The sequence below is a fragment of the Pectinophora gossypiella genome, chromosome 17 (genome assembly GCF_024362695.1).
Source record: "Pectinophora gossypiella chromosome 17, ilPecGoss1.1, whole genome shotgun sequence".
NCBI lineage: Eukaryota > Metazoa > Arthropoda > Insecta > Lepidoptera > Gelechiidae > Pectinophora > Pectinophora gossypiella.
This window is the reverse complement of record NC_065420.1, coordinates 1564739-1590043: the sequence shown is the minus strand read 5'-3', so window position 1 is coordinate 1590043 and position 25305 is coordinate 1564739. Positions and strand designations below refer to the sequence as shown.

General features: G+C 40.0%; 1 protein-coding gene across 1 annotated transcript; it reads right to left on the bottom strand.

Annotated features, from left to right (window-relative positions):
- Positions 1-1627: 1627 nt before the first annotated feature.
- Positions 1628-3522, bottom strand: LOC126374404 (uncharacterized). The gene is made up of 4 exons (XM_050021042.1): positions 2988-3522; positions 2705-2906; positions 1854-2432; positions 1628-1753 (listed from the first exon to the last, which is right to left on the bottom strand). Exons 1-4 carry the CDS (start codon positions 3168-3170, stop codon positions 1734-1736), a joined length of 984 nt encoding a protein of 327 aa, XP_049876999.1. The 5' UTR covers positions 3171-3522; the 3' UTR covers positions 1628-1733.
- Between the last annotated feature and the right edge of the window lie 21783 nt (positions 3523-25305).

Below are 25305 nucleotides of genomic sequence, written 5' to 3'. Positions count from 1 at the left end.
ATCATAGTTCCAAACTCACGAACCTAGGCCCGTATTTATAAACCGCTCTTATCTCTGAGATCTATCTTGAGTGAGCTCTTAAGATGACGTCCTTATTAATAAACGGAACTTAAGTGCGCGTTTAGGGTTACGATATCAACTGAGTGACGCCGTATTAATAAACGAAACTCGGCTCTCAAGAGTGCTCTCAAGATGTTACTTGAGATCGTGTTTGCTGAGTGCCGTCAAACCGTGACTTGAGTGCGGGTTTTGTGATCTCGCGATAATGGAATTAGAAAATATTTTACAAGAAATCAATTATTACGACGATTTAGATCATTACGACGATTTGTTATGGCAAGATGCGTATCGTTTGCCAAAAGTTTATATCAGGGACGCCGAAAATCCCTTTGAAATGCGAGCGGATCGGTTCCAGAAAAGATACAGATTCTGCCAAGAATCTGTATTGTTTATAACATCGTTACTGAGAAGTGACTTAGAAAAACAGGACAACAGAGGTCTACCGATTGCTCCGGAAATAGCAGTTTTATTAACTCTGAGATTTTATGCTACAGCGTCATTTCAGGTAAGCTAGAATTTATTCAATACTAATTATTCTACTTTTGTCTTTAAAAAGTGTAAGTGACAGCACAATGAACACCGAAATTACTATGTATCTGAACATCTTGAGGTCTGGATACAGTAGAGCAATGCACCATATCCTTCTGAACGAGTAAATGAAAGAAAGCCTGTGTCCAGGACAGGAATAAGTTAGTAATAGGAAGTAATTTAATTTTACATAAATGACTTACACAAACCTTGCCTTTTCAGATAGTCTGTGGAGACTTACTGCACATATCACAGCCTACCGCCTCAAATATTATTACGAAGGTTTCAAAGTTGCTAGCTCAATTGCATACACACTACATAAAGTTTCCCCGAGGAGCAGAGGCTAACAGAAACAGAGAATTGTTTAAAGAGATGGGTAGACATGGACAGTGGCCTGGACTTCCCGGGATCGATGGAGCTATTGACTGTACCCATGTTAAAATTGTATCAACACCAGGGTGCCAGCACCATGAAGTCTTTAGAAATAGGAAATCAGATTTTTCTATTAATGTCCAGGTTGTTGCAGGGCCCCGCAGGGAAATATTAGACATAGTAGCCAGATGGGCAGGCAGCATGCACGATTCTAGGATATTTCAAATGTCATCAGTTTACATAAAATACACGCAGGGTATTTTAAATGGAAGACTTGTCGGAGACAATGGGTATCCTACACTACCTTTTGTTCTCACACCTATAAGACCTGCCCCCGAAGATGCTCCCTCAGTACGGTACAATAGAGCTCAAATAAAAACCAGAAATGTTGTGGAAAGATTCGGCATTTGGAAGCGGAGGTTTCCCTGTTTATCTAGAGGCCTAGGTAACAAACTGTCAACTGTTTCTCATATAATTGTATCATGTGCGGTATTACACAACTTGTCATTAATTTTAAATGATGTCATGGTTTTTGATGAGAATCAGAATGATGAACAAGAAGAAACAGATAGTTTAATACCAAGCACTAGCACTGGATTTTTAATTAGAAATTCAATTGTTGAAAATTATTACCAATAATCTTTATGAGCAGTGCTTTGTGATTGAATAGTATTTGAAATTATTTAATAAAACATATTTTATATATTGACTTATATGCTTTTATTTAATAAATTAACAATATTCCATTTATTATATTATGCCACATCCCCTCTTCAGGCATCAGTTGCAGTATCTGAAACAAATTAGATGAAAAGTGTTATTATCCCAGGACTTAACAAAGCTATACTAGTTTTTAAAATAGTATGATGAGCAAGTAGATAATACTGATGTACCTGACGAACACTGCTGCTGCAGTTGAAGTTCTGCGAGGTCTGCTCTCGCCTTTGCTTCTCTTATTCTTTCTCTTAACAATAAAACCTCCAACTCATGAATCTCATTAGCCCGTCTCTGTCTGTCTTTATATTCCTTATCCAGAATAGAACTTTTATGCCTTTGAAAAGTTTGGGTAGCTGTATTTGATGGGTTAATAAGAGGTGGAGTAGGAAAACGTGGAGGTGGGGTAGGAAGACGTGGTGGTGGAGTGGATGTAGGAAGAGGTGGTGGTGGAGTGGAAGCAGTAAGAGGTGGTGGTGGTGGAGTGGATGTAGGGAGAGGTGGTGGTGGAGTGGTTGTAGGGAGAGCTGGTGGTGGAGTGGTTGTAGTGAGAGACAGTAGTGGACCTACTCCAGGTGGAGGTGGTGTCAATGTTGTCCGGGTTGGGGCAAGGGCAAGTGGTGCTTGTGTAACAACAGCGCATGGGAATGGTGATGAAGAAAATGCACTGGTGGATGGTATTTGGGAAGAAGTTGAGGGAAGACAAGAGACGGGCTGCAAGTCCATATTTACTTCTTGGACGGCAAGGTCAGCGGTTACTGGAACAAAGTAATTTAAACAGAGAAATATAAAAAAGATCTAATTTACATATTTAAAAATGATAGAATTGATGATAGCTGTTTTTGGAGAATGTGTGGCTTACAACATACTGCCAGGTTTGAATCCCAGCTCTGGCTCTAGACCATTGGCCATAGGCTCACCCCTCAGACTTAAACATAGCTGGCAAGTAGTGATTTTGTATTTACTATATACTTCTGCCTACCCCTTCGGCGATATAGGCGTGATGCTATATTAGAAGAAAATTACTTACCTGGAATTGTATCAGAGTCAACAGCATCATCGATACCAACTATTAGAGCAGGGGCCACCTCAGACACATCTGGGTCTACAACTGCATCACTGGTTGCAGGCCCTCCTCCAGTAGCTAGCCGATGTTGACGTTCTTTTGTCAGTGCTTCCCTTTGCCGCTGCTTGAGGTTCATCCACAATCTCCTAAGTTGTTTATTTGTAACCTAAAATCAAGGATGCAATTATAAAAAACTAGCAAAAAGCGAGAGGAAATCGCGCACCAAAGGTTAAATAACTTTGTTTACCTGATTGGTAGCATGAGGGCTTGCGTTGTATTCTCTGGTTACAATATCCCAAGCTTCATTTTTTGCGCGTAATGAAGCGCCATCGGTATCCTTATTCTCTATCACCGAGGAGTATCTTTTCAATATATCCAAAAAAGTTTTTTTCTCGAGGGGAGTAAAAATATGCTTCTTAATTGTTGACATCGTTATGGACAGTAATTACTTTACGTTTATTATTGATAACTAAAGTCTAAACTATACAAAAACAAAACAAGTGGTTGCGAAGGACGCGTCTTTTTTTTTGAGAATGATGTTTGTTGCGTTTTGTTTTCACTACACATTGCGTTTTGAAATCATAACAAATTATTTTTAAAACGTTAAATGACCGTTTTTATAATAAATTTAAATAACCTACGTTTGAATTATAATAATTTTAACATTTTAGTAAAGAATTGAACAATTTTTAATATGTTTGAAGCCCTAAACCGAAATATTTTTTTAAAGCAGGAACGAAACGTTGATTCGTTCGGTCTATAGTTCACTCAATTAGGACGTTTACTTGAGATCCTGAACTTGAGATCGATATCATGTGATACGCGCTCAATATTCGTCTATTAATTAACGTCGCACTTAAGACGCTGTTTACATCTTGAGAGTGACTCAGTTGATATCGCTCTTGAGAGCGGTATTGAGATCGGTTTATAAATACGGGCCCTAAACCAGTGATTGTCGAATTTGTTTTCAAATGCATATTTGAATCAAATTCAAATTCAAATTCAAAAATATCTTTATTCAGTAGGTAACATAGTTACACTTTGAATCGTCAATTTTTACATAACGAACGTCTCATCCGCCTAAAACTACTGCAGCTTCTCACAACCTGTATAGCCGGGGAAAAGAAGCTGCAAGAAAAACCTCGGCACAGGGCCCTAGACGTTCTTTAAAAAAAATAAAAATAAACATAAAATATTGATATACAATTTATTGAGTAATTTAGCTGCCTAATATCAGTTCTCAGACAGTTAATCCCATGCAATCATAAATGATTATCACGTGAGGAAAACCACATTCCCGAGAAATGCATTTTCGGAGGTATGTGACCCAATCTGTATTGGGCTGGTTTTCCCTTCGCGGTTTGGAAGGTCAGACAGGCAGTCGCTTCTGTAAAAAACTGGACCTGTTATAATGTAAAATAAAAAATCTTCAGGTTAGGTAGGCGGACATCAGTAAATAGTAACCGGGCTATTTACTGATCTAAGTGAGTAATCGTTATATGAGCCATGTCAGGGGCCTTTGGCAACTCAATCATATCCCTGACACCAGGGTTTTTTTTTTTTTTTTTTTGTCTTTAATTTACTTAAGGGCTTTTAACAAAATTTGTTATGCCAGCCCCATCGATCAAGACTGACTAAAACTGATAAAAAATCATATTTAATTCATGCCTCCACCCACAACAGCCTAAGATGTGATGCTGTTGTGAATGAAAGCATAAATCAAATATGATTCTCTGCTCGTAGGTTCTGATAAAAAGGCCTCCAAGACACCTATATCACTATTCTGACTCCTAATTTTAAGATGTTTAAATAAAAAAAGCCTTTGTGAGGCATTCCGAGTACATTCATATAAGATATGGTACGTATCTTCTCTCTTCCCACAAACTTCGCAGTTTGGGGAAGAGGTTTTTTTCATTAAGTAAGCAAAGCTCTTTAAAGGAATATGCCCAGATCTTAACCTAAAAGCAATTTTGAGAAGTTTCCTCCCGAACTTAACATCGACGAACCATGGTATTCGAGGAGGCTGACACGCAATAGTCCTGTACCAGACACCCTTCTCCTTGGATCTTACGTCGAAATACTCTTTCCAGGAGGAGCGCCACGACTTTATATATGAATGTAAAATATCGGAATATTCAGGGATTATAAATACCTCACTGCCATCAGTACAGGCGCACTTTGCCAAATTGTCAGCCTCCTCGTTACCGCTCAAGCCTACATGAGAAGGAACCCATTGCAACCTCAGAGTCACCCCAACAGGCAAACCATACACCATATCTAATATTTTATAAGAAAGCGCTGTACCTCTGTAGCCCATAGCGGAACGAGCCACATGTTGCAAAGCACTTTTACTGTCCGTGAAAATAACAATTCTTTTAGATGATAAGGTATATGAATAGGAGATGGCCTCTGAAATAGCAAATAGCTCCGCAGACATAATACATATATTGCTAGTAATTTTGTAGCGAGTTCTAAAATTTGTATTCTGATCAAAAAAGGCAGCTCCCATACCATCCTTTGATTTAGAAGCATCTGTAAAAATCCTATGAAATCCTCTATATTTAAAATTAACTTCTTGAATTATATTGAATTTAAGGGAATTCAGTTCATACAAATTTTTAGAACGCTGTACACTGTCTAAATTAGTAAAAATAACATCAATAATATTTGCCTTCGACATCCAAAAACTTAGAGTAAACATTAACAACGGATTAGAGGAAAATATCCTTTCATGCTTAACTTGATTATAAACAAATGGCAGCAGCGGCTTCTTTTTATTGTGCCAATACCTATTCTCAGAAGCAGTTCCAAGTTCACATAGTAATTTGACCGTAGGGTTATATGACCACGAACGACATTTTAGACCATATTTTAATGCTAGATACTGCCTTCTCAAAGATAACGGCGGGATACAAAGTTCAGCTTCCATTACGTGTATAGGGGTTGTTTTTATAAACCCTCCAATGACCCTCAGAGCCTGATTCTGTATCCTATCTAATTTCGAGACATGGTTTTGTGCACTGTGGTGATATAGGAAACAACCATAATCCATACGACTCCTTACCAAAGCAATGTACAACCTTCGCAGGTGCTTTGGGTGTACCCCCCATGAAGGGCCTACTAAAATTTTAAGAATGTTTAGGAATTTGGATGTCTTTTCACATATTTCATTAATGTGCTTACCGAAACGCAGACTTTTATCCAACCATAAACCTAAGTATTTGAAGTTATCTACCAACTGCAGCGGAATATTTTTAGCATTTATAGTAACATTAAAATGTCTCCTGCCTCTAGAAAATAAACAAACTTTAGATTTTTGTGCTGAAATATCCAAACCAACTTTTTCTAATAATTGAATCATCACATTGAGCGAATTTTGAATTTTCACCACACTGTAATCAATAGATTTATTCTTAATATACAGGACAAAATCATCGGCATATTGTGCTACTATAACCTCATTTAGAGTTTTGCAGATTTCATGGGTGACTATATTAAAAATAAGGGGAGACATGGGGTCACCTTGAGCTAAGCCCCTATTAGTATATCTTACAAGATCCTGAATACCATTTTCACACTTAATTTTGAGTTTCCGCTCAATTAAAAAAGACCATAAGTATTTACAAATAGTGGAACCAACAGATAAACTATCAAGTATAGCAACAGCTTTTTCAATTAACACATTATTATAGGCACCCTCAATGTCTACAAAACAGGCTAGGGTGGGGATATTCTCAGAGAAACCGACTTGTACATAAGAAACTAACCGCGAAAGTGCATCCAAACTAGAGTGACACCTCCTAAAACCTACTGTAACCGGAGCTAGAATTTTATTGGTTTCCACAAACCATTCTAAGCGTTTAGTTATCATTGAGTGAAAGAGTTTGCATAGGCATGAGATTAAAGATATAGGTCTTAATTTGCAGACAGCTGAGGTTCCAGGCTTAGGTATAGGAACTACTTGTATACTCCGCCATTGCTCCGGTATAATAGAATGCTTAAATATAAGATTATATAATTTCAGAAGATGTATTTTGGCCGATAAAGGGAGATAATAAATCATAGTATATGTAACGCCATCGTCACCGGGAGCAGTGTCCTTCTTTTTAAGGCAACAAAGCAACTCCTGAATAGAAAAATCACCCTCCAATAACGGGTTAGATGATTTAAAAAGTGGTTGTGGGGGAGTCACAGTATCAGGCGCTAAGTCACATAGCAATTTATTTTTTTCTTCGACTGGGGAAAAACATCTATTATAATGGCGACCTTTTACCCAAGCCATTTGTTTCCATACATCTGAGCTGGAAGTCGCTTCATCTAATCCATCACAGAATTTATGAAAACTTTTGGATCGTGCTTTACAAATTTCAGTTTTAGCTGCCTTAACTTTATTTTCAAGTCTATTCAGATTTAAAGGTGTAGGGTTACGCCTAAATTCTTTTAGAGCAAGTCGCCTTTCCGCAACAATTTTGGACAAATCAGGGCTCCAATATTGTTTGGGTTTAAAGTTTTGTAAGGGGCTCATACATACTTTAATTTTAGGAATGTTTTTATCCGCTGAATAATTTAAGATCCCTATAAAAGAGTCATACATACATTGGACATCACTTGTGTTATCCATTATGTTTAAGAACTCATTATCAATACATTTAGCATAGGCATCCCAATCAGCTCTTTTGAAGTTGCGCTTAGGAGATAATTGCACGTAATCATGATACTGAAATAAAAATTTAATAATTCTGTGATCACTACCTAGATTTTCATTTAGCACAGACCATTTAAAATATGTCACAATATCGGTCGAGACAAATGTAATGTCAGGCGATGTTTGTTGCAGAATCCCGTTAACTAACCTAATTCTCGTAGGGTTACAATCATTTAGTGACACAAGCCCGTTCTCCAATGAGCTATCAAACAACTGATTACCCCTGGAATTTGATTTGGAAGACCAATTTGTGTGGTGACCATTAAAATCTCCAGCAACTAAAGATAATCTAGAAAATTTTGAAAATAGCCTGTCCCAGTCAGCCTGCGTAGTATGTACAGGAGAAGTGCAATATATGCCAACAACATTTTTTAAAAATTTGCAGTTTAAAACCTTAACCTGTAATGCCTCGATTCCTACTCTTCCAACATCGAGTGGACACGCATATGAATTAATCGACTTATGAACTAAGATAGCCACGCCACCATATCCGTCATCGCGGTCTTTCCTGTAGACGTTATAGCCGCTAAAGTTTATGGCTGTTTCCGGCTCAACCCAGGTCTCGCTCAAAACTGCTATGTGAACTTTTTCCTGTTGCAAAATAGCTTCAAATTCGCCTCTTTTAGGCCATAAGCTCTGGCAGTTCCATTGTAAAAAGCTTACTGTAAAGTTTTTGGATGGACTAGCCATTATAAATTGGATATAAAACTGTTAAAAATCTCCTTGAAGAAACCTCCTTCACACATGCATTTTGCAATATCGAACACCAAACTAAATCCCAAAATAATTTTCTCAATTGCCGATTTTTGATGTTATTGATGTTATTTTTACTAATTTAGACAGTGTACAGCGTTCTAAAAATTTGTATGAACTGAATTCCCTTAAATTCAATATAATTCAAGAAGTTAATTTTAAATATAGAGGATTTCATAGGATTTTTACAGATGCTTCTAAATCAAAGGATGGTATGGGAGCTGCCTTTTTTGATCAGAATACAAATTTTAGAACTCGCTACAAAATTACTAGCAATATATGTATTATGTCTGCGGAGCTATTTGCTATTTCAGAGGCCATCTCCTATTCATATACCTTATCATCTAAAAGAATTGTTATTTTCACGGACAGTAAAAGTGCTTTGCAACATGTGGCTCGTTCCGCTATGGGCTACAGAGGTACAGCGCTTTCTTATAAAATATTAGATATGGTGTATGGTTTGCCTGTTGGGGTGACTCTGAGGTTGCAATGGGTTCCTTCTCATGTAGGCTTGAGCGGTAACGAGGAGGCTGACAATTTGGCAAAGTGCGCCTGTACTGATGGCAGTGAGGTATTTATAATCCCTGAATATTCCGATATTTTACATTCATATATAAAGTCGTGGCGCTCCTCCTGGAAAGAGTATTTCGACGTAAGATCCAAGGAGAAGGGTGTCTGGTACAGGACTATTGCGTGTCAGCCTCCTCGGATACCATGGTTCGTCGATGTTAAGTTCGGGAGGAAACTTCTCAAAATTGCTTTTAGGTTAAGATCTGGGCACATTCCTTTAAAGAGCTTTGCTTACTTAATGAAAAAAACCTCTTCCCCAAACTGCGAAGTTTGTGGGAAGAGAGAAGATACGTACCATATCTTATATGAATGTACTCGGAATGCCTCACAAAGGCAGTTTTTATTTAAACATCTTAAAATTAGGAGTCAGAATAGTGATATAGGTGTCTTGGAGGCCTTTTTATCAGAACCTACGAGCAGAGAATCATATTTGATTTATGCTTTCATTCACAACAGCATCACATCTTAGGCTGTTGTGGGTGGAGGCATGAATTAAATATGATTTTTTATCAGTTTTAGTCAGTCTTGATCGATGGGGCTGGCATAACAAATTTTGTTAAAAGCCCTTAAGTAAAATAAAGACAAAAAAAAAAAAAAAAAAATATCCTTGGCTTTCCGAATAAAATCTTTAAAATTACGCCTTTCTCCTTCATTATCGCGTCTGAATGGCTTCTCATGTTTATTTTGCTCCGGATGATTCTCAATTTTTCCAAGTTGTTCTTCATTCTCTTTCGGCTGTTTTTCATTTATTTCAGGGAGTGGGATAGAGATAATTTCGTCCCAGTGAGTTGCCCGATTAGGATGAGAAGAACCCAGATTAACAACTTCGGGCTCATCAGGTCTATGTACAATCGCCTTCGTTTTACTACGTACTACCTCAGCATAAGATGGAGCATCTAGTCGAGGAATCTCTGACATCGGTGTGACGGTGTATTGGGAGGGTTTTATGGATGATGAAGGAGTAACAGATGGAACATGAATATCTAAGGCTTTCTTGTATGTGCACCCCTGCTCGGCCATAATTTCCCTTAACTTCTTTTCCTTAATATAGGCTGGGCACGCTTTGGACCAGGCCATATGACACCCTTTGCAATTCACACATCTAAATGTACTTGTGGAACAATTCTCATGATTATTCCCACATTTAGGGCATACTATTTTTTTGGAAGGGCACATTCCTCGAGTGTGACCGAGGCGCCAGCAAATGGAGCATTGCGACACTTGGTGCACGAATGGAATCACCTGGACCTTCATTCCACAAACGAATACATATTCAGGCACCGACGAACTTTTAAAACATAGGCGAACTGCTTCGCTCGGACACCATCCTCCCTCCTCTCTATTACAACGATTAAGCCTTTTTACTGACGAAAGTTCCACAGAGCTCTCAATATCTTGCTTTATTTCCTCCTCCGAAATATGTATGTCCACATTCTTAATAACACCGTAGCAGAATGACACCTCGGTCGCTTTGTATATTATCCAGTCTTTGTCTGAAGCAATTTTGCTGTCCAGAAATTTATTTGCAGCAATCTCATTTGAAAGATGAAGACGAATTTTAAAAGGACTGATGTACTTTACTTGAACCACGTCTGTCAAACTATACTCTTTAAGGGTTCGGGCAAGCACAAACTGCCTGGGAAGCCTATTTTTGCTTGAAATGTACATCACATTATCTTTTTCCTGTTTGTTATCCGTTTTCGTGTTTCCCCGCCGCAGCTTCTTTCCTCCTTTCCTACTGACTTCAGTCCACTCACCATCATCCTCAAAGTCACTTCCATTGAATAGTCGTTTCCCAGCTCGTCTCCCATCCTCGTTACTAGTTGAGGGTTGATTAAAATCATCATTAATGGACACTAGGGAGCCTGACCCAAGCGATTCATAGAAGGAACGTTGGGACGGTGATCCGTATCTAGCTCTAGGCGAGAAAACGTCCTCCTCGTCACTCATGACATAATATTCCTATTTTCCTGCGAGCAAATATTAGCACAATACACAGAAAAAGCAATATTTACTAATATTTAGATATTTTTTTACGAATAGTGACTTTTCACCGCAATGACTTTGACAGGAATGACACCAGGGTTGATGAGGTTAGTATTCCACCTCACGACCCACACGATAAGAAGAAGAAGATGTACAAAATATTTTCCCATAAAAAGGTAAAAAAGCTTGTATTTTCATTTAGCCATAACTTTTTAATGACAGTATATTTTTGACTGCGGTTTGGTATTTATTAGTCAGAATTTAGTGGTCTATTTTACTAAACAGGTCGCGTTAGTGGTGGACATTTGGACCAATTTCTATATTACTTTGCTATAAGTTCCTTATGTCCTTTGTTTATGACGTTCTTCGTCGACCTTTATCTGTACAGTGTTAATAATATAAGGGTATATATATACTAAGGCAAACAACGAATAGAAACGCGCAAGCGGTCCTGCGCTCACATCAGGGTCGCCGCCGCTAAGTAGCGCCACTCCGCGCTAAGCTCATTCTGCCCGCTTTGGTTTTATAAAACTGGGGAAATTCCTCCACAGCTAAGAGGTACGAAGATTGGATATGGCAAAATAATTATTTAAAAAAAAAACAAACGTTATCACGTAGTGGGGTAGTTGATAAGTAATATAAACACACAACACAACACATCCGATGATGATCGACTAACATCTATCTAGCTTTTTTGTAATTGTTTTAGTGGAAATTTGATATGATGTTGTCTTTTTTTTGTGTGTGGCGTCCTATCATAATAAACCATTTCTATTCTATTCTTTCTATTCTAAAACTATGCGTTTTTCATTATAGTTCCAAAACAGACATATACTTACTATACACTGATAAGAAGATGTGGAAACAGACTGAAAAGTAGTTACAGCCATCCGAAAGAGGTCAGAAGAAATGACCAGCGGTTTAGCCTTGGACATGGACCGGAGATCCCGGATTGGAATCCCGGTGGGGACATATCACAAAAATCGCTTTATCTTCTTCTTCTATCGTGCGGGTTGTGAAGTGGATTTCCAACTTCATCAACCCTGGTGTTAGGGTTACTATTGAGCTGCCAAAGGCTCCCGACTGGCATGACCTGACATGAATCACTTTATCATCCCTAGTTCGGTTAGGACATTGCAGGCTGATCACCCGATTGGTCGAAAGTATGATGCTCCGTGCTTCGGATGGAATGGAACGTTAAACGGCCGTCTCGGCTACTATTTACTTAAGTATGTTATCGTTACGTGAGCCTTTGGCGATTTTTAAAATCTTATGTACACCAAAGGGGAGTTGCGAGTCATTCCCAACACAAGTACTCTAGTTACTTACTGGGAAGTCTCGACAACAAACTTCGTTACAATTATGAGAAATAAAACTATTTTTATTTTTTTTATTATTTTTATAATAGTAACCCTGACACCAGGGTTGATATGGTCGGTTATTGACCTTACAATCCACACGAAAGAAGATTAATGTATTGAGCGTCTTTGTTCTTCAATAATGTATTTGCTTCTATATTAGTGCTCATCAACAAATGTGTGTTTCCAACGTTTTTTTTGGAATTTAAATGATATTTATAAGTACTCGTTAGGCCTAATGAAAAAAAGAAAAAAAAAGAGAAAAGAAATAAGACAGAAAGGAGAAAGAAAGAGAAAAAAAGAGAGAAAAGAGAGAAGGCCCATTTTCCTTTTAAAATTCAAATCCCATTAAAGCCGTCCTTACGAGGTTGAAGGTGATCTGAAGCAATGATTGAGCTTCATTTCAGCTTGAAATACGTCGAGTGACCAGCCATTCTGACGTCCTCTACATTCTTCTCTTTCTTTTTTGACGGGTTTTATTGTATTCGCTTCTTGCCGGAAACCTACTTAGCCGGATTTTTGTTTCGTGTAGGTTGTGAGGTCAACGACTTCTTATGTGATCGGCCGTTCTGACGCTTAAGTAAAACACGATGCCACCTCCAAAAAACCCATTAAGTTTCCCCACACATCCCCCGCTCAGCGTCCGCAAGCTGAATGAAATTTCAGTAATTTGGTAAAGCGAATGCAAGGTACGGTTCCCGGTGGGATCTTCTTACAATCCGTGCTTTGTTTTGAAGTCTATTTGAAGTGGAAACACCAGAAACTCCTGACCTTTCCCTTAGTTAAAACTCCTGTCCCACACAGGTCACAAATTCTGGTTTTAATGTGCTAATAGTATGCGGTCGAAGTGGAGCTTAGTGAATTAGTAATAAAGGTTATTATGGCTTGGATTTGGAACGTTGGTGTGGTTAAGCCTTCTGAATATAATATCTGTTTGGACAGATTAAGGAATGCTCGTATTTAGATGTTTATACCTTTACTGTTATGATTTCTTGGGTGTTATTTCAGAATGCTATAAATTAAATGTTATCTTCATTTGCACGATTTTCTTTGAAGTAAATAAAGTTGTTTCAAACATTCTTGTAACTTAAAGCAAGTGAATTTATTTTTGTTGACTGTTTGTTTTACTGTTCAACCCATTTAGGTTGAATCTATTCAGGTATAGCGAGTGTGATTTTAATGCATGTACATAATTGACAGCCTGTATACGTCCCACTGCTGGGCACAGGCCTCCCCTCAATCAATCGGAGGGGGTATGAAGCATACTCCGGTTGGTGGAGGTGTTTTTACTAATAGCCGGGACCAACGGCTTAACGTGCCCCCTAAAGCATGGAATCATGTTACTTTTTCAGACAATCAGGTGATTCAAGCCTGAAAAGTCCTTACCAAACAAAGAAAAGTCTTACAAAGTGATTTCGACAATGTCCCCATCGGGAATAGAACGCGGACCTCCATCCGCGGATCGTGAGCCTAACGCTCTAACCATTAGACTACGGAGGCTGTTACGTACATAATTATAACATATATTTTTTCTAGCACACCAAACCTAGTACCTATTGAAGGAGGAGTGTGCATCTACTGCTATTATTAAGTAATAATAATAGCAGATAGTAATACCACATCATCCCACTGCAGGGCAAAGGCCTCTCTCCCTTTCCTCCACTCCTCCCGATCTTGGGCTCTCTCTTTTCAAGCGTCTCTTGTCAAGTTCTTTTATCATTTTCTCGGTGCATCTATTTCTTCTTACATACATACATACATAAACTCACGCCCGTAATCCCTAATGGGGTGGGCAGAGCCACAAGTAATCAAAGACAACTTGCAGCCACTGTTGATACGAAGTCCAAAGATGGATATGATGAACCTTATGGTGATAAGGGATCAGCCTATCGCCCATCACATTAGTCCATCATGTTAGAGGACACAATCCCTCTGTCGGTTTTTACGACATGCCCGGGAAGAGAAGCAGCTGAACGTGTTCTATGTTTTTTATATGCTCCCAGAACAGCATAGAAGCAACTATTTCTTCTTCTTCTTCTTATAGTGTGGATTGTGAGGTGGAATACCATACTCATCAACTCTGGTGTCCGAGTTATTACTGAGCCGCCAAATGCTCCTGACATGGCTCATGTAACGACTATATACTTACGTAAGTAGTAACCGGGACCAACGGCTTAACGTGCCTTCTGAAGCACGGATCATCTTACTATCGGACAATCAGGTGATAAGCCTGTAATGTCCTAACCAAACTAGGGATCATAAAGTGATTTTTGTGATATGTCCCCACCGAGATTCGAACCCGGGGCCTCCGGATCGTGAGCTCAACGCTCAACTACTGGACCACGGAGGCCGTTCATCTACTAAACAATTAATTTTGAAAGGAACAAAGATTTGATATTAAAAGTGGTTGCGGTTTATCTTATAGGTATTACAGCTATGCCCAATCTATTACGGCTGTTGAGACGACTTTAATGCAATATTTCTTCACGAAAAACTATTCGTTTTAAAAGAAAACAATAACAAAATGGCGCGGGCAGAGAGTTGCAAACTAACGAGCCAACTCGGCAAGTCTTGCCGCAAAGAAAACTTCGAACCAACTGTCGGCCGCAGGTATCGACACCACCGAGCCACGGGGAACACGAAACGAGGGTACCTGTATCAATAGTTTTCCTGAAAAAAATAATATATATCCTGTAAGGTCAGTGTGGTTCACTAGCTTGCTTTTCAAACGGATCGCCGGTCCCGGGCTCTCCCGGTGGCGACATATCACAAAAATCACATTGTGGGCAGATTTGCTTAGGACCTGGCAGGCTGATCACTGGATTGGTTCGGAAGGCACGTTAAGTTGTTAGGACCGGATATTGTTAGGTCGTTACATGAGCCATGTCCGGGGTCTTTGGCGGCTCAATAATAACCCTGACACCAGTGTTGATGAGGTTGGTAATTCACAATGAATAATCCCATAAGGTTACTGTGGACCTGTGGTTCATCAGCTTGCTTTTCAAACGGATCTTCAGTGCGATGCCCGCAATGAGTTATTCATTTAAAAGCAGTTTTAACAGCTTACGTCTAGTGGTCGAGCGTTGGTCTCACATTCCGGAGGGCCTGGGTTCTAATCCCGGTGGGGACATATCACAAAAATCACACTGTGGGCACTGGTTTGCTTAGGACATTGCAGGTTCCGGGTTACAGTCCCTGTGACTCGCCTCTTCCATCCTGCATTTCCGTATCGATGGCTCTCATCCCCGCCTTTACAATCGTTGAAGTCTTCACCCGTATCCCCAGGCAAGAGTCCTACGATATACCCCGTAGGGCTGGGTCCCTATCCAAACTCAGTCACCATCTCACTCCGGTCTACTGAAGTAAGAAGCTCCCAACCACGCGGCAAGGACGCGCCGTACAGGAATTGCCCCAGTGGTGGGCAGAGATGATGACTCTGTTCCGCCTGGGGCCGGTTTGATGGTCTTGTATGAAACCAAAACCAAAGGGATGAATTTCATACTCATAAAATCGAATTCATCATCATCATCAACAGCCTATATACGTCCCACTGCTGGGCACAGGCCTCCCCTCAATCAACCGGAGGGGGTATGGAGCATACTCCACCACGCTGCTCCAATGCGGGTTGGTGGAGGTGTTTTTACGGCTAATAGCCGGGACCAACGTGCCAACGTGCCCTCCGAAGCACGGAATCATCTTACTTTTTCGGACAATCAGGTGATTCAAGCCTGAAAAGTCCTTACCAAACAAAGGACAGTCTCACAAAGTGATTTCGACAATGTCCCCATCGGGAATCGAACCCGGACCTCCAGATCGTGAGCCTAACGCTCTAACCACTAGACCACGGAGGCTGTCAAAAATCGAATTAAATTATTAAAATGTACGGTTCCTCTTTTTTCGTGCCTGGTAACACAGTCGCCGATAGTTCAGCAACTCCATTTGTTTAGACCTTTACCAGGAGTAGGTAAATTGTTTCCCAACTAATAAAATTTTGTTTCAATTTTCTATAGTTTGCTTTATGTTTAAACTTTTATTGAAAACCTTTTTTAATTTACTTGCAGACAGACGTGAAGCTCTATGGTTTATAAGTAAGTAAATATGGAAAAATAATAAATGTAACAGCCTCCGTGGTCTAGTGGTTAGAGCGTTAGCCTCACGATTCTGGAGGTCCTATGGTTCGATTGCCGATGGGGACATTGTCGAAACTACTTTTAGAGACTGCCCTTTGTTAGGTAAGGACATTCCAGACTTGAATCAACTGATTGTCTGTAAAAGTAAGATGATTACGGAATCATCTTACTTTTACAGACAATCAGTCACCAAAGCACGGGCTTTGGAGGGGTTGTTAAACCGTTGGTCCCGGTTATTAGTCGTAAAATACAACTCCACCAACCAGCAACCCAAATGGAATCAATTTATTTCGTAGAACACATAAAAATACAAAAAATTGGTAAAGTAATTTACATAAGTGTTATATTACAGTAATACTTTTTATCTCTTATTTATTTATTCGCCGCCAACCCGCATTGTAGCAGCGTGGTGGAGTATGCTCCATACCCCCTCCGGTTGATTGAGGGGAGGCCTGTACCCAGCAGTGGGACGTATATAGGCTGTTTATGTATGTATTTATTTATTTATTATCTGAAGTATTCAATACACATAGTCATTACAGGTACAGTCATCAGCAATATCATGTCCCCACTTTAGAACCCTGTCGCACTATCATATTTGACATTATTTGTCAAAAAAGTTAATGTGACATGGTTTCAAAGTGTATACATATTAGTACTCGTGACCGTACATGCCTATTGCGACATACATACATAAACTCACGCCCGTAATCCCTAATGGGGTGGGCAGAGCCACAAGTAATCAAAGACAAGTTGCAGCCACTGTTGATACGGTGTCGTAAGCTGGATATGATAAACCTTACGGTGATAGGTAAGGGATCAGCCTATCGCCCATAACATTAGTCCATCATGTTAGAGGACACAATCCCTCTGTCGGATTTAACGACAAGCCCAATCACCAAATAATAATTATCATCAAATTCAATGCTAATTACTACTAATATTATTTGCTATTTATTAGTCAATGTTTTGACTCAATATGCTTCCATGACTGTGTAATTACACTAATGAACGTTACATTAATAACTCAAGACTAATTCACAGTGCGGTCGTGTCATTGGTACAGGGTGAGCAGAAATTACGGCATTGATAGATATTTTAATTTTAGAAAGTAAGAAAGACGCTTATAATAAAAAAGGACACCACAGTAACAAATATAAAACAATATACGGAATAACACATAACTTACAATTAAAACACATAAAAACAGGTTCTTACCGCGTTTAAAGTAGGGATATGAGACCCCCCAATATTTCGACACTGTTGCAAGTGCCATGATCACGGGATGACTGTGTCGAAATATCGGGGGTCTCATATCCCTACTATAACCCGGTAAGAACCCGTTATTATGTGTTTTAATTATGATAATAACCGCGTAAACTTAAAACAATACATAACTTACAGTCAAAACAACTTACATACTTCTTACTTACTTCTTCAATCATAACATAAAAAACAAGATGTGATGTTTTTCTTTAATCAATCAATTAATAATTCTTTATTGCACAAAACATATACATACACAGGGCGTGTACATAAGTACGAATAAAACTATGCACAATGGGTGGCCTTATTGCTAAACAGCAATTTCTTCCAATAATAATATTTTTTTCAGCTATTTTTTTTACTTCTTTTTTTCTTTCTTTTTTCTTATTTTACATGAAACAATATGGAAAACACTTTTGAGGCTGTGCTTTGTTTGGTAAAGACATTGCAGGCTTGAATCGCCTGATTTTCCGAGAAAGTAAGATGATTCCGTGCTTTGGAAGGCACGTTAAGCCGCTAACCCAGTGGAGCAGTGTAGTATGTCCATATCTCCTCCGGTTGATTGAAGGAAGGCCTGTACTCGATTCAGACTGCAATGTCCTAACCAAACTAGGGAAAGTGATTTTTGTGGTATATCCCTCGGGCTTTTGCGGGATTCGAATCGTGAGCCCAACGCTTAACCACTGGACTAAGGTGGGCCTAGTCGTTACATGAACCATGTCAGGGGCCTTTGGCAGCTCAATAGTAAGTATGACACCAGAGTTGATTACAACACCAGAGTTGAGTTCGTCTCACAATCCACACAAAAGAAGAAGATTTGTTCTGCTTAGCCAAGTTGCCTTTATCCTTTTTTGCCGTACTTAAAAAACCGAAATTAAAGTTAATTAATTTTAAAGACACCCTGTACACATTAAATACAGTAATGCACCCGAAATGGATATTCAGTAAGCCGGAAAGCGATCGCAGTTGAATCCAAATTCCTATTAACATTAACAAGCGTTGCGAATGCTGAGGTGGGGCGTCACTGCACGCGATCTGCCCACTAGAGCGTTAGTTAATTGGGGCGTGGTGCGACTATCAGCGAGTACTTGTTGCGGGTTCATCATCATCATTAACAACCGTACGACGCCCACTGCTGGGCATAGGCCTCCCCCAAGGATCTCCTCGACGATCGGTCCTGCGCTGCCCGCATCCAGCGGCTTCCCGCTACCTTCACCAGATCGTCGGTCCACCTTGTAGCGGGCCTACCCACTGAGCGTCGTCCGACACGTGGTCGCCCTTCGAGAACCTTTACGCCCCAGCGACCATCGGTTCTCCTCGCTATGTGTCCTGCCCACTGCCACTTCAGCTTGGCAATTCTCCGAGCTATGTCGGTGACTTTAGTTCTCCTGCGGATCTCTTCATTTCTGATTCGATCGAGCAGGGAAATACCGAGAAATTGTTTGCGGGTTATCGTATTTGAATGGTAATCAGTCACCTCTATTATCTTACAACACAGTCTAGGTTAAAGTTAAATTGCTTATTCGCTTGTAGGCTAAGTTGCAATAATGAATATATTTGAGTAAGGTATGATATATTAGATTAGTATCTTTCCATTATAATAGTAATAATAATAACTAAAGCATGGATCATCTTACTTTTTGGACAATCAGGTAATCAGCTTGTAATGTCCTAACCAAAAGTCCGGGACTCCATAGGCCTGAGATATGGAAATGACAAACATAATAATAAAAAGTTTATTTAGGTAAAACTTACGACACACATAACATACATTTCTTATCTTATCTTATTTAGCCTATACGATCCCACTGCTGGGCAAAGGCCTCCCCTTGATTTGCATACATACATTTACAACATTAAAATATATTATACACACATTAATATTTAGTTGGAAAACATAAAGGTATATGGGTTCCGCAGCTCACCATAAAGACCAGGGTTCAGTGAAACTTATTGTATGTAAGTAGGTACGTAATTGAGTTTGATATGTCCCTGGCTCACGATAGTTGTCCCAAAAAACAGCGCCGCGGCCCGTGCTAGCACATGTCACGGCATTATGCTGAGGGAAATCCTTGTTTATTTTGGGCGCCTCCATTGTGTGTGTATTTAATATGCATATTATAAAAAAACAAAAACCCAAGTGCAGTGACGTACACGCATCAGCTTATGCTGCTAGTGTACTTAATAAATAATAATAATAATAATAATATTATGTCTTTTTGTTTCTTTTTTATTTTAAGTAAGTAATGTAAGTTGACACCTAATAAGACATGACGAATTTATTAAAAACATCATAGAAGGAAAGAGAGGAAGGGGAGACCAAGAAGAGTTTACATGGAACAGATTAAATTAAAGGTTAACGTCATGTCTTATAGGAAAGTCAAGGAATTGGGCCTTTGATAGACTGAAATGGAAAATGCTACTCCGACTAGAGCGTGGCGCTTAAATTGATGATGATGATGAATGTAAGTTGTGGCGTCCAATATGGAAATAAATGTTTTCTTTCTTTCTTTCTTTAGTTGTTTATTCTATCTACTCAGCCTGTGTCCACTCACTGCTGGGTATATGCCTCATCTCTTTCACGCCATCCTTTCCGGTCCTGTCCAAGTCTAATCCACGCTTTCCGGCGTACCTCACAATGTCATCCGACCACTTGCCTGGCTGAGTTATTTATTGCTTTCTTCTTCTTCTATCGTGTGGGTTGTGAGGTGAATTACCAACCTCATCAACCCTTATGTCAGGGTTATTACTGAGCCGCCAAAGGCCCCTGACATGGCTCATGTAACGACTACTTACTTACATCAGTAAGTAGTAACCAGGACCAACGGCGTAAGGTGCTTTATACATATAATGAAAGGGATCCCCCTTTCAGGGCCAGAGAGTATTTATCCCCAAAAAAAATTGACTTTGTAATTACCTACATTGTTTATACTATAACACTGTCCGTGTGTCCATTTTGTAAATCCTAACAAAGGAAATCGTACTCTGGCCCCTGCGATACAAGCTGAGCTTAGTGCAGGGACCGCCGCATAACAAGAGTAATTGGTCATATTATTATAGTTGTCTGTATTTTTATTATTATTATTAATGTAAAAAAATACCCACTTTAGGACTCTGTCGCACTAACATATTTGACATTTAGTAAGTATTTTTTTTGACGTGACTTATTGTAGATTTGCCGCAGATGGCATTAACTACTTGGCCGGACAAATGGGGAGCGCTGAAGGCTCTCACCCGGTACAACGTTTAAGACAACAGGCCTGAGGGTGCCCAGTTGGGCGCGAACCTCGGCTCAGGGCGTCGTCTGAGAGGAAAAAATTTTGAAAGAATTAATCGACCCTAGTGGGTCGATAGCGATAAGCGCTGAATGAGGGAAATCGTCGACCACGCCGGCGGGGTCGGTATCGGGGGCCTGAAGTGTTTGGTGTCGCGAGCTGATTGGCTGCCTCTATGGCTAGACATTTAGTGAGACTTACAGTTCAATTTGTCAAAAAAGTTAATGTGACATGGTACCAAAGTGTATGCATATTAATGCTCGTGACCGTATAGTGACCGTCAGAATGGACGGTCCGAACATTTATTTATTACAATAAAATTATAGCACTGGCGCCACTGTATGATTTTGTGCCCGTTGCTGTGGAGACCTTTGGCTGCTGGGGGGCAGACACCAGAATCTTCATTTCGTTCATTTCGCTCCGGTTCGTTCTTGGAGCAAAGGTTGGCCATTGCTATTCAGCGCGGCAATGCGGCGAGCGTTATGGGCACTTATGCACCGGGAACGGTCAGGGGCGGGTTATTTATGGACTAAGTTTTCTTTAATAATTTTATTGTTAAATTGTATATGTGATTAAAGAAATAAAATAATTATATAAAATTATTTATCTTTATCGCTGTCAGTGCGACCACACACAGTTCCCCCTTGCTACGGGCGTGGCGAGTATAACTGGATTATATTAATAGAGACAATGTGCAGTGCCGCAGGTTGCTACGTGCTCCCCTGTCGTTGTTGCTAACTATCTGCACTTACCTCATTATAACAATTGAATTATAATCATAAGCTCACGACCAGACAGAGGCACGATAAGGCGCAAAAGTCCAATCAGCTGTAGCTGAAAATCAGCGATTCGCTCGAAAGGCAAATACTTGAGCTGAGCTATGGCCGTTTTGCGCTGCTGCACACATACATACCTGGCGTGCGCTAAACATTTTGTATGTGGCGTGTATTGTTGTTCAAAATTGACATTAACATTGATTAAATAAAAAAAATATTAAAAAATTAAATAAAAATAAATAAATAAATAAAAGCAATTTTTATTTGATGTTGCTTGATTATTGATTGTATTTTTTTTAATTGATTTATTTTTTTTTGGTTATGTTTTCAAAATTGGCTTACATAGTCAGCGCTTTTTGAACGCCAAAAATTAAATTACATATTATGTAACTAGCTGTAAAACTACTACCACATCGGAATCTGTAACGCTGAGGGAAAGACGTGGCCAGAAAACCTCCCAGCACAGGGCCTAGTCCTACTGTTTCATGTTTTCCTTTTTATTTGTTGATTTGTATTGTATGCATGTGTGGTTGTACATCAAATAAATGATTTATCTATCTATCTATCTGTCAGTTTCTTGCAAAGTCATAATAAATTAAATGGTTGCACTTAAGACTTCGAGTAGGCTCTGCACGACAACCGCGCTGAGCGCCGCGCGAATTATATCGAGGCCTTCGACAAGTAGCCGTTTGACGTCCATCTACGTAGATAGCATTCGTATCGTTTATTGGTCGAAGCGATCAATATAATTCGCGCCGTGTGCAGCGAGATTGTCATGCAGACCCGGCTGGTTATATGTCGTTTCTATAATAGACCAAAACACCTACAAAAACATTATAATTATGAAAACTAATGGTTCATAATTTTACCACTGTTTACAAATAATTCGCTGGGGTCAGTGACTGCACTTTTGCTCTTTGATTGTACATCCGTCGCAACATGAACTAAGTACCCACACCCAGACCGTATATAAAGAGCGAGGCAACTGTTTTTGTGAAAATTGCTCTTGAGATAAAATCATAACTTATTGTTGCAAGTCCGGTACCCGAGAGGCCGGTACCGGATTGGATTATAAGCAATTGCTTTGAAAAGTCACTATGGTCTTGCGGTACACCGGCTTGCTTCTCAATCGCGGAGAACCGCTTCGAACCCCGGTACCGAACTTGTTTTTCTCCGAAGCACAGATCATCTAGTTTTTGGACAATCGGTTGATCAGCCAGCAAACCTGACCAAACTAGCGTTCACTAAGAATCATTCTTCTTTTCTTACCCCCATCTTCTTTTTCTATCGTGCGGGTTATGAGGTGGATGACGAACCTTATCAACCCTGGTGTCAGGGCTGACGTGACTCAAGTAACGACTACGTACTTACATCAGTAGGTAAGTAGTAACCGGAACCAACGGCTTAACGTGCCCTCCGAAGCACGGATCATCTTACTTCTAGACAATCAGGTGATCAGCCTGCAATGTCCTAACCAAACTGTGGATCACAAAGTGATTTGTCCCCACCGGGATTCGAACCCGGGACCTCCGGATCGTGAGCAAAACGCTCAACCACCGGACCACGGAGGACGTTCCCCCGTACCCCCAACATGTACGTCGTTATAACTATTGCCTTATGTCTCGTGATATCTCACACTGTGGCCCCACCTTTATTGCGCTTTGTTAAAGATAATATTGTTACTAATCAGTAAATCAGAAATCAGAATCCGAAATCAGAATCATTTATTTAACGTAATTATCATGGATAAACTTGTTGACGGTCAATGTAACATTTTTGAATTTACGTCATTTCGCAAGGTGTTATGGCTGAGGAGAAGAAATGACAAGAAACTGCAACAGCAACACATCTTTTAAAAACTGTGTGTTTTCGAGTATCGAGTTATAATTAATGCTGCATGTGTGTGTTTTTATACCAACAAGAGAGCGAGAAAAAATTGAAAATCTAGACAGAAAGTTAAAATTTTTGAAACCGTCATATTCTTGATTTATTTCTATTAATATGTCGTGTGAGTTTTGAGGGTCTGAATATTTCACCAATCCTACATAACATAACATAAACAACCTATATACGTCCCACAGCTGGACGCAGGCCTCCCCTTAATCATCCGGAAGGGGTAGGGAGCATACTCCTTGGTATTTTTTCTTTATTACCTTTGACGGGTTTGCTTTTGGCCCCAGACTTGCACGAAGGCATTGACGAGGCCTAAGATGGATCGAGCTCGCCCAGAAGGTGCCTGTTCACTCTGGCCTTAAAAGAACCCGGGTTATATGCATTCGGAAATACAGAAGACGGCAAAGAATTCCACTCCCTACGTATTTTACGGCCGATAGCCGGGACCAACGGCTTAACGTGCCCTCCGAAGCACGGAGGACACGTTCACCAATTCTAGTATCAGCATAATTACTGAGCCCCCAGTTCTGGGTGACTAGCCTCTCTACCTATTTCGATATAATTATTATCCGACAAAAATAAAATTACCCTCACATGAAGCGATTCTGTAACACAATAATACTCTTTAATATTGACGGTTCGTTTAAAACCCTCATTTGTTCGTGATGAGGTATTAACTCGGTTAATGGACTCTCTATATGAAAATTACCAAGTAAAAGTACCACTTCATCAGTTTTATACTGACTTAATTCGCTGGAATTAAGTTCCGTTTTACGGTACGCTGGCTTACCTACTTATATAAAACCAATGTCGAAAATTTTCTATACATAGGATAACCGCATAGGATACAATGTAATGCAGTCAAATTACTGTAAGTAATTGTATTCAATAATATTATATTTTTAAGGAGGAGCTCGGTGGCGCAGCGGTAAACGCGCTCTGTTTGCGATTGTTGAAGTTAACCAACTTTCGCAAAGGCCGGTCATAGGATGGGTGACCATAAAAAAAGTTTTCAGCTCGAGCTCCTCCGTGATTCGGAAGGCACGTTAAGCTGTTGGTCCCGGCTGCATTAGCAGTCGTTAATAACCATCAATCCACACTGGGCCCGCGTGATGGTTTATGGCCTGATCTCCCTATCCATCCATAGGGAAGGCCCGTGCCTCAGCAGTGGGGACGTTAATGGGCTGATGATGATGATGATGAGATGTGACGACCCCATTCAACACCCCACTCTAGCGGCCAATGAAGGCAAGCTAGAGTTGATAGTCCTGTGGCCCCGCTGGGGTCCACTCCGGCCGGCCAGTGAAGACAAGTCGGAGACGGAGGGCCTGACCGATTGTCGGAGGATCTCAGCTCCGTGGTGTCACTCACCAACAGCTCGCCACAAGCTGGCCTGCGAAGACTATCGGCTGGGGAATCAAAAGACAGTGAAACTACCACCACCACCAGAGAGCGATGGGGTCAAAACCCTACGCCTTTATTGTTATTAACTAACATTCGCATTTTTCTTAGATTTTCTCGCAAAATGGCGGCATTGATAAGGTTCATTACAGATTATTACTGTTATAAATAGATATATTATGTGTCAAAGTAATATAATCCCGAAGCCACTGGGCTCGCAATTACGCAGGGTAATGGCTCATAATTTAGCTAAATGCTACCCAGGATAATTGATATGTCGCCCCTGTATATGTTACGTTAGGGTGGCCAGTGTAACTTGTGTTTTGTCGGATAATACCTGATAATGTATTCTGAGTCAAAGGGAAGTTCAGGCGGGAAAAACAGGTCTCAAAAAAATAAACTCTTTGTGATCTAGTTTCGTTAGGACATTGCACGGGGATCAGCTGATCCTT

Coding starts and splice junctions, on each gene's coding strand:
- LOC126374404 (XM_050021042.1), bottom strand. CDS start 3,170: ATGTCAACAATTAAGAAGCATATTTTTACTCCCCTCGAGAAAAAAACT. Junction 2,433..2,704: donor TGACTCTGATACAATTCCAG/GTAAGTAATTTT, acceptor ACTTTGTTCCAG/TAACCGCTGACCTTGCCGTC. Junction 1,754..1,853: donor GCAGCAGCAGTGTTCGTCAG/GTACATCAGTAT, acceptor AATTTGTTTCAG/ATACTGCAACTGATGCCTGA.